The sequence below is a fragment of the Mytilus trossulus genome, chromosome 14 (genome assembly GCF_036588685.1).
Source record: "Mytilus trossulus isolate FHL-02 chromosome 14, PNRI_Mtr1.1.1.hap1, whole genome shotgun sequence".
Classification (NCBI taxonomy): domain Eukaryota; kingdom Metazoa; phylum Mollusca; class Bivalvia; order Mytilida; family Mytilidae; genus Mytilus; species Mytilus trossulus.
This window is the reverse complement of record NC_086386.1, coordinates 32,291,975-32,303,033: the sequence shown is the minus strand read 5'-3', so window position 1 is coordinate 32,303,033 and position 11,059 is coordinate 32,291,975. Positions and strand designations below refer to the sequence as shown.

Below are 11,059 nucleotides of genomic sequence, written 5' to 3'. Positions count from 1 at the left end.
TTACATGTATAGGTCACTTCACGACCTTCGGCAATGAAAACTCATAAAAATATTCTCTAGCTAAGACAGACCTCAAAATGAAAAAAAAAAATCAAATCACGACAACCACTTTATTATAAGCTTCTGTCTTGACACAGGTATTGGAATGTAGAATGTGTTGGGGATGCTTGTTTACTACAGTCAATAGTCAACATGAATAATATTGATTCCTCATTTTTGTTAAGTTTATCTTGGTAAGTTTTATTTTAATTATTGAGGTCATTTTTGAAATGGATCAAAATGAATTGATGCACTGATTCTTTTGCCTTACACAAAATAAATGAATGCACGGATTTATATACTGTGGATTCATCATTATTCGTTGGATACCAACTTTCATGGGTTTCGTGGGTACAAAGGAACCACGAATTCAAATGTTCAACGGATATCATATTTTCAATAGGCTTAGTATACAGAGATTGGCAAAACCACGAAATTAAATATCCACGAATGTGCAAGTTTTAAGCAGTCCACGAAAATTGATACCCACGAAATTAGTTGAATCCACTTTACCTTACACTTATAATCTGTATATACCTTACATTTATAATCCTGGTAACTATTTACACCAAATGAATTCGTGTACTGATTCGTATACCTAACACACAATGAATGATGCACTAATTCGTATACTTACCTTACACAAAATAGATTGATTTAATGATTCGTATACCTTACACAAAATAGATTGATGCACTGATCCGTATACCTTACACAAAATATATTGATGCACTGATTCGTATACCTTACACAAAATAGATTGATGCACTGATTCGTATACCTAACACATAATAGATTGATGCACTGATACGTACACCTAAGACAAAATAGATTTATGCACTGAATCGTATACCTTACACAAAATGGATTGATGCACTGATCCGTATACCTAACTCAAAATAGACTGATGCACTGATTCGTATACCTAACACAAAGTAGATTGATTCACTGATTCGTACACCTAGCACAAAATAGATTGCTGCACTGATTCGTATACCTTACGCAAAATAGATTGATGCACTGATTCGTATACCTTACACAAAATAGATTGATGCACTGACTTGTATACCTAACACAAAATAGATTGATGCACTGATTCGTATACCTTACACAAAATAGATTGATGCACTGATCCGTATACCTAACAAAAAATGGATTGATGTACTGATTCGTATACCTAACACAAAATAGATTGATGCACTGATCCGTATACCTAACACAAAATGGATTGATGCACTGATTCGTATACCTTACACAAAATAGATTGATGCACTGATCCGTATACCTAACACAAAATGGATTGATGCACTGATTCGTATACCTTACACAAAATAGATTGATGCACTGATCCGTATACCTAACACAAAATGGATTGATGCATGCACTGATTCGTAAACCTTACAGAAAATGGGTTGATGCACTGATTCTTATACCTTTCACAAAGTGGATTGATGCACTGATTCGTATACCTTATACAAAATGAATGGATGCACTGATTCGTATTCCTTACACAAAATAGATTGGTGTAATGATTCGTGTACCTTACACCTTCTTAATCAAAAACGAACGAACGGGATATACCGAATACCTCAAATGAGTTATTCAAAGTTAATCAAAGAAATGTTTTCAGGTATGTACTCCTGTATCGAAAACCGTAAATTAAGTTATTTTAATGTAGTTTTATCTTGCTTTATTTCATGCAAATTACCAAAAATCAAACAAACCAAATTATAGCAGAGTCTAAATATAAAAACGCCAAAATCGCGTACCAGTCGACACTATCGTGATTTTGATTTTATTTTTTTATCTTCCGTATATTTCCTACAATACTATACATAGCCAAATCTGCAAATAAATACCTTGTATGATTTGATAATAATACTACACATGAATACAATTTTAACTTGAGGTTTATGACCCCTTCTGTAGCCATGTTTGTACGAACTTTTTAAACTGCAATAGTCTAAAAACTACAGCTATAATAAAAAATAGAAATAGGCCATTTTGTGCATATACCAAGGGGAAACTTGATGCAAAGCATTATAATTTACTGTTTCACTGAATTTATTAGAAAAAGAGTACTTTGTGGCGAATAAACCAAGGTTTTTAAAGAAAATCCACAGCCTTTAATACAGAGATTTTTTATATAAAATTTAAAACAAATGTTACTCACTTGCTTTTTAATGATGTGCTAGTGGTTGTTTTTACAATTATTATTTTTCTAACCAACCTGTAAACTCCAAAATACCATGTGCTGGGTCATAAAAGTCATAAAAGGTGCCAAAGTTGAAATGGTACGGACTTACCCATGTTTGCCGTGGAAACTGGTACGGTAGTTGTGTTAGCCATATATGTTATGTTTGATGTACTTGATACGTGCGAGGGAAGTTCATAATTGATACCTTTGAAAAATAGAATTATATGTTATCGTTATATCTTTCACCTCTTAGTTTTATAGTAATAGTCAGTTTTACATAGTACCTTAATGCTTACTTAGTACAGAGATTTTTTATATAAAATTTAAAACAAACGTTACTCACTTGCTTTTCTATGATGTGCTATAAACAAATCAAAGCTAAGAGTTCATGCACTAATCCTATATATATATATCAATCATCAAATTACCAAATATGAGAGTACCAGGATAAAGGCTGTTGATTTTCTATAAAATATCCATATGTTAGCATTAAATCAACATAAGGGTACGTAATCCTTAATTGTCAATTTCTGAATTTTATAAGAAAACACAACATGAAATTTTTTTTCACACGTGTTATAAATATCCCAGGATATTGCTGGGTAGACGCTGTTATTGGTAATTAAATTTCCTCGTAATCTTTAACCCTTTATCAATTAAAAAGTACTGTCAGAGGCCTATGGATTAATACCTAAATCCTTGATCGCCAAAAATGATTATGTACTGCAATAACGTTGATTAAAATACATTTCATATGCTATTTGTGAAAGTATAAAAATATTTGAAAAATGATTTTGATAATTTAAGATATCATTCCATACTTTCTATCAGCTTTGAATCATGATATACAAAATTTGCATACGTATCCGATTCATTCATTGAGTTAACTTTGTCTTGTTTCTTGTTCGTGAAATTCAATGACAATTTGTAATTAAACGGGTAAATAAAGGCAAATATGAATGATTTTTCTAACTACTGTTGTTCCAAAATTAAACATATAAATTGGACAAAGCACAAAAATCTCAGACACCAAAATGAAACAGATGCCTTTCAAAAGAGAAAAGCCAAAATATCTCCAATTTACGATGCTACATATGATAGGTGTTAGAAAGATGATATATACACTGTTTATTAATTGAAAGTTGAAATGGTACGGACTTACCCATGTTTGCCGTGGAAACTGGTACGGTAGTTGTGTTAGCCATATATGTTATGTATGGTGTACTTGATACGTGCGAGGGAAGTTCATAATTGATACGTTTGAAAAATAGAATAATTTGTTATCGTTATATCTTTCACCTCTTAAATGCATAGTAATTGTCGATTTTATATAGTACCTAAATGCTTACTTGAAATTATTCAGAATTTCTTATATGCCTGACCTTCAATTAATCAAAGACAAAGTATTAAATTTCAAATTGACTTGATTTCGTTTGAATTTCTTAATCGCGTCTCAAAAAGGTAAAATAAGAAAATAACCGAATTGCAAGGAAAACTCAAAACAAGCTTTCAAATATATTATGTACTCACATTTCTTTGAATTCTTCACCTGAATGCCATCGTAAGAGCTATTATCAGTAGTTACTACAACTACAAAACATTCACTTTTAGCTTAAACTAGGTATAGAAATTCATTGAACGCCAGAAATCATTTTTGATATCATTCCGGCTATATAGCTCTTAAAATTCTTTCGGTTATAAATGTCTTTGAACATCAGAGAGGTTTTCTTGTTATACCAACAAACCATGTTTTCAATAATTGGCACATCTTTTGTTCATCCGGCATATGGTTACTTAAAAAAAACGAACGTGTAGGTTGCGAACGGACCCGGATTCAAAGTCTTAATGATCTTAATAAGGCTATGTGTTGGTACTTTTTTTTAGTTTGTTAGTGAGATTCTGTGTTCATCATTTGCTTTACCCAATCATAAACTTTTTTTTAAAAACTGTCTGGTGTTGTCGTCAGTAGCGCAAAAAAAAGCAGTAAATTCCGTCCTTCAAAGTTAAATATGCAATTCATGGGGGAAAGTTCAGCCAAGCATATTAGAAGCATCTTTTGATATTTCTCGTTTATGAAAAGAAAAATACAAGGTGGATTACAGTTTTCATTTAGGGAATTACTTTTTGATTTTTAGTTGGGACGGGGCTAGGATGAAAAATAATGCTATACATTTGTGCACTAGGGAAAGATGTGGAAAATGTCTGCAATATCCTTAGACTCAGCAGGTGTCACTTTTCTAAAAAGAAATGTCTTAATGTAAAATATTGATATTAAACAAAAAAAGGTTTTTACGACATGAAGGCATAATTTTCTATGAGTTTGTTAGTATACATTTATATTATTACGTACCTTCATGGCCTTTTGTTTTCACGAAACTCGTTACATTTGTGTTATTTTCCATTTGTACTCTGACAGGATATATTACAGTGGGATTATGTACATATACCTCACAATCATTTATTGACTGAACATAAACCGCGGCAAAAGCTTCAGGATTATTGTTAATCTCAACTAGACAATCATTTGCTACGTTGACATCGTGATGTTTTACTGTTAGTACAAAGTTAAAAAGATCACGTTTTACCATCATCTCACTAAACATGGTTGAGTCTACCTTGCCTGTATAAATTTATAAGTGGAAAGCAAATATTTAAATTAAAACAGAATGTGGCTTTCTTCTTTTTAACAAGCATTGCTTAAATAAGAATGTTTTTTTTAAATAAATTTATATCAGTTATGTGATGTTCTTTTATGTTGATCGTTACATTTAGTAGCAAAAATAAATTATGAAATTTCCGTTTTGAAGTTTTCTTGGAATTCCATATATTAGTTATTTTACTTTTTTATATAGCTGATATCAATTCGTTGGTGTCTTTGGTGTAAAGTGTATTCAAATTGAACCGTCTTTATATCAAGTGTCTGAATAAATGAAGGTAGAACAAAACTTTTCAAGTATGATGACACGTCAGTAGATTTTTGGTATTTGTTTTAGCATCTTTAATAATGATTTGATAGGTGGTTGTTTCTTCCGTCTAACTTACTGTAAAACACAAGCAGAATGTTTCAATAAAGATCAAAGGCTGGCCAAAATGTGGATGTTAAAACTGACTATTTGTGAAGCAAGAACTACCGTGCCATGTTCATTATGAATTTTTGCAAGTTATTGTATGTATTGGTTTTTTTTCTTGGCATGAACACGAACGTTAAGCAGCCTACAACTAATCAATCACAGTAGTATTATATTTGTATTTTATACCTTGAAAAACCTGCGATTGGCAAAGGAATGGATGCAGTTCCTCGCATGATGCTGCATAGTAAATGTCGTTATCACCAGAGCCAGACATATTTAACAACATGCACTGTGAAAATCCTGGAGTTAAAGGAGGTAGTGTGTTTCTTAATGAGTCGGAAATTACATCTTCACAGTTGAAATGTGTGGCACCCAACCATTTGCTTTCATCCTTTTTCATAATTCCTAGCCAAATATCACCATTTTGCCTGCATTAAAAATGTATACAATTAAAGTTCAATACAGGAAGTAATGCATGTCGATGCAGCCTTATTTGCTAATATCATTCGGGTTTTTATTTCTTTTTAATGATAATCTATTGTAACATGTGTAATGCAAATATCCTCGTTTGGACAAAAACAAAATAAAAATTCTATTTTTTTTTAATCGTTCTTATCAGCCTGACCACGGTGACGTTCACATTAACCCGCCCTATATGAAAAAAAGAGTGCACATATTTATTGTGTTGGTCTCAAACAGTTCAGTCTATTAAATCATATGCTCATCAAAATCAATTATATATTTGTATGTAAAATCCCATTGTTTTAACTGCTATAAAAAAAAATTGATTGAAACACACAAGTCTGAGGTCATATGAACACAGTTTTAAATTAAACAGATGTATACATTAACATTCACCTACCATCCCTTTTGCCTGAGTACACTTCTGTCATGTTGTAAATGCATATCCATCCCACCAATCGGTCTGTTGAAAAGTCGTCCAGAGTTGATATTTTGTGTACATCTATCGAATGCTTCAGCCCAAGACACGTTCAGCATAACAGCATAATTTCTTTTATAATAGTTTGTTCCGAAATGCCCTGAAATTGAAAATGTAAATGAAATATTTGAATGAACGATGTTGTGTCATGTGTACTATTGTTTGTCTGTTTGTCTCTTTCATTTTTGGTCATGGTGTTGTCAGTTTATTTTCGATTTATGAGTTTGACTGTCCTTCTGGTATCTTTCGCCCCTCTTTCATGCCTTTCTAATGATTGATAACGAAGTCAGGTTTTTGTAAAAAGACCAATGTCCAGAGATACTTCGAATGTGGTTGACTTTCATGTGTTTTCCTGTATTCCCCTCAATTTTATTTGAGAGTCATTACCTTTTTGTTGTTGTTCGTGTTGCTTAATCTGTTTGTTGTGTTTTTGGATTAGCGTTTGTATTTATGTCTGTTTCATGGTGATAATTGGTATTGATGGAAGAATCAGGAGATAAAGGTAACTCTGTGTCCTATCCTAACACATTTGAAAATTAACCATAAGGGTACAAATCTTCACGACAACGACAAGAGAAATGACATCAGCTTCCAAATTACGAACTCTTCATTTCTATGTAGCAAATTACAAACAACAAAGAAAAATTGAATATCAATTACCCAGTTGATACAAGATTCCAGAGCTTGCATTTCCTCTCATGATTTCTTGAAAGATGGTTATTATTCACATGGAAGCTTTTGAACCATGAGTTCAAAGTTTTGACGTTGAAATCATCCTTTCGGAAGTTTTGCTGTGGCCATCATGAGTAGTTTGGCCTTTATGTAATATCTTATTGGCTATTGTAACCACAGTACTGTCAACTTTTACCCGAATGTGACCAGCCAAATTTAACTAATCGTCGGGTTCATACTTGCATTAGCATTAGATGATCATGTAGAGCACAATCTGCGTACCTTTTTAGTGCAACTGAAATCCTCCCGAATTTTATAAATTTATACATATGTACACGATGGACAAAATTTTCTTATATATAAATCATTATTGGATAACGGTGTAAAGTCCAATATGTTACGGAATATGTTTAAATATGTTTATTTTCGGAAATATTTTGACTAATTTTATAGAACACATTTCATTCCTGAAATTGAATAAAGAGGCCATTCAAAATGATTCATGAAATGCAATGCATTTTACAGCGACTTATGCATTATTTATATCTTGTCTTCTATAGAAATTGATGTAGACCATGAAGATTTTAAATAGATAATTATAATTTAAAGCTCTTGATCATACAGCAAAATATATAAAATATAGTTCAAAAGTTATGTATTTCGATGTGTTAGCGAAATGATTGAGAGAAAATTGACAGACTCCTTGAAGCTTAAGATAGAGGTATAATGTATTTCTGCCTTTATTTCAAAGGTGGCATACCTTCCTTTTTATCTAAAGACAATATGAAATCTGAAAGAATGTCGTATTATACATTCGACTATATAATCTATGAATTTTTTTATGTGATACATGAACTACAAGAGGGACGAAAGATACCAAAGGGACAGTCAAACTCATAAATATAAAATAAACTGACAACGCCATGGCTAAACATGAAAAAGACATACAGAAAAACAATAGTACACATGACACAACATAGAAAACTAAAGAATAAACAACACGAACCCCACCAAAAACTAGGAGTGATCTCAGATGCTCCGGAAGGGTAAGCAGATCCTGCTCACATGCGGCACCCGTCGTGTTGCTTATGTGATTACAAATCCGGTAAATAGTCTAATTCGGTAGGTCAAATTCATGAAAGGAAAGGGGATTGTAGTTACGACGTAAGGAACATATCCGATATCATTTGTGAAACGGTTATTCCATAACGGTCAACCAACTCGTGATGGTGTCCGTAAAATTTACGAAGGGATGATTTCAACTTCACCATTTGAAACTCTTGGTTTCACAATGTACGTGCAGAATGCGAGAGAAGTAAACAATATGATTACTTCCCGTTTTGATAACACCAATTGCAAAACCGTGAAAATTAATTATTTATGACTTAATAAAATTTTGAGTGCGGGAAAAAAAATTGCTGATTGAATTTCTGAGATTGTTATGCCCATTTATATGTTTATGAACATTATTTTATTTGATTGAGTTTAGTCTGCCAATTTATTATTTATAGTGAGTTTTTCTATGTTATGATGTTATGCTCTTGTTTCAGTAAAAGGGAGACGGTTTGGATCCATTAAAACATTTAATCCAACTGCATATGTTTGCACCTGTCCTAAGTCAGGAACCTGATGTGCAGCAGTTGCCGTTTGCTTATGTAATTTATACATGTTCCTCGTTTCGCGTTTTTTTTTTATATAGATTAAACCGTTGGTTTTCCCGTTTGAATGGTTTTACACTAGTAATTTTGTGGCCCTTTATAGCTTGTTGTTCAGTGTGAGCAAATCCTTAGTGTTGATGGCCGTACATTGACCTATAATGGTTTACTTTTTTAAACTTGTTTTTTGGATGGAGAGTTGTCTCATTGGCACTCACACCACATCTTCCTATACCTTTTATGTTTTCTGTTTTTTTTTAGTTTTTGATGAAGTTTAAATCCAATCAACTTGAAACTTAGTACACATGTTTCCTATGGTATGTTCTTTCTGATGTTAACGCCGATTTAGAGTGTTTATCCAATTGTCACGTGCACGGTACAATCAACATAGAAATGACAGTGCGGATAGGGCATCTGTGTACCAGGGACACATTCATGTTTATACAAATTCTTGCTGAATATTTCAACAATTGAAAAGATACTCAAATATCTATCATTTACAACAATACATATTTATCTGAAATACTTCCATGTCAAGCCTTAATAATTGAACTTGAAAATAGACTCACAAGATACGGTTAAGTATGTTTTACATCCAAACTTATATCTTTAAATTGAAAGTAAGAGTTGTTTGGCTGAATGTGTTTCATGTAAACAAGGATGTGTTCATCAAATTAAAAAATGTGCTCTTTTTATTGTGACACTCCTGAATGCGACTCTTGACTGCAATTTGATAACGAAGTGATATCAAGTCTGACCACTAGAGTTTGAGGGATGTTGTTTGTTCTCCTGATGTCAATGCATATTGTTTAATGTTGAATTTAGTTTCTTAGTATATTTTCTGTCTCGTTTTAGAAATTGTGTTGGCTGTTTTTTGTGGCAAAGTTAGTATACTACATTCACCATTGACATATTCAACCTTTTAAAATTTTTATAGCTGACGCGTCTCAATCCGGTTTGTACAACCAACACACCAACGAAACAGAATATTATGTGACTAGTTAGATGTGATTCATAAAAATTAGTATTCATTATTTTGAAGATAAGTAGAGACTATTATAGTACCTCGGGAGTTATTCATATACGTTTTGTTGTGGTATGTAACGTCATGGTATCTCTGTGATTACGTCACTTGTCATGCCATCATTAAATCGTTCATTTGTATAGAAACCATATTGGTGTCGTACAGTCGTGTTGTCTGAAACTTTTGTTTAAAGTTTTCGGATTACCTCTATCAATCAATATTGCCTAAAAATGGTGCCGTAGTAATTAAAATAAGGTGAGAAATTTTCCGAAACACTTTGGCGTTAGGACATGTAGGAGGTTTGCAAGTTTAAAAAGGAATAATCAAAAAGGCAAATACCTTGCATAGAGGGGAATTTGAGTCGTATTTACCGGCAGTGGTTAACAAATGCAAATTTAAAATGAGAAGGAAAAATAATAATATGTATAAAAGAAACTGGCTACAAACTAATCAAAATCTTGCATTCTTTTATAATGCGTTACTTTTTGAACAAGACAAGATATGGGACTCAAATGACATTAATTTCCACATTTCGTTCTTTCAATTAAGTCATTTTAGTTACAAATTTCACTAATATACAAATTAACATTTACTGCGCTGCGTTCAAAATGTCATTAGTAATGTTATATAGTCTGTTTGTTATTTGTTACTTTTGTAATATATTAATACATTAATAAATAAAAACATATTTATATATATATATATATATTGTACATACCGTAGGCAGTGCGATTTCCATACACAATGCATCCTAAAATATATAAATCAAAGAGAAACTAAGTATTAAAAAAATACTGTAATATAACATGCAGAAAACAATCCTTTGACATTAAAAGTATTTTTAGTTGCAGGAATAACATGTCCAATTAATGTGAGTGTTGCTATAACATTTTTTTTTTCAAAAACAGACCATGTAAGCTGGCTCGGGTGTCTTCCTCTATCTTGGATTTTGAAGTAACAAATAATAATTGGGATAGATCTTTAAATAAATAAGCATTATGTATTACTGAAAAATTATTACACCAGGGTTTTCGATATCACAAACTAGTAAAAACATTTACTAAATTTTATCATCGGTATAAGGACATCATTCGTAAATATAGCTCAACATGCAGACTTCTTATACGTTCAGGTATTTCACATCCAATTTTTTATGGAAATATTCTTTATAAAGCACAAAGGTGTCAGTATTCACCTCATAAACTAACAAAACCTTTAAATAGACTTGTTAAGAAGGGATATTATTACAATACTGTTGTCAAGTCATTAAAGATTGCATATTTTGGCGCGTATATGGAGTCACTGATAAGGTCTTTGCATCGGAACTGAACACATTTATTCTAAAAACAGTTGTTGTCATGACACGGGTTATGTTCTTCTCATATATGTTATGATGGTATGATACTAAACCCCTAACGGGAAGGATTGTGCCTGATGTTCATATGAAGAAATCATAATCTT

The 11,059-nt window shown here is 32.1% G+C and overlaps 1 protein-coding gene across 1 annotated transcript; it reads right to left on the bottom strand.

Annotated features, from left to right (window-relative positions):
* Positions 1-4,578: 4,578 nt before the first annotated feature.
* Positions 4,579-10,345, bottom strand: LOC134697669 (uncharacterized). The gene is made up of 4 exons (XM_063559951.1): positions 10,317-10,345; positions 6,170-6,347; positions 5,494-5,735; positions 4,579-4,856 (listed from the first exon to the last, which is right to left on the bottom strand). The coding sequence occupies exons 2-4, from the start codon at positions 6,304-6,306 to the stop codon at positions 4,579-4,581; spliced, it is 657 nt and encodes a 218-aa protein (XP_063416021.1). The 5' UTR covers positions 6,307-6,347; positions 10,317-10,345.
* Positions 10,346-11,059: the final 714 nt, after the last annotated feature.

Coding starts and splice junctions, on each gene's coding strand:
- LOC134697669 (XM_063559951.1), bottom strand. CDS start 6,306: ATGCTGAACGTGTCTTGGGCTGAAGCATTCGATAGATGTACACAAAAT. Junction 5,736..6,169: donor GTACTCAGGCAAAAGGGATG/GTAGGTGAATGT, acceptor TTTTTAATGCAG/GCAAAATGGTGATATTTGGC. Junction 4,857..5,493: donor CCAATCGCAGGTTTTTCAAG/GTATAAAATACA, acceptor AAATTTATACAG/GCAAGGTAGACTCAACCATG.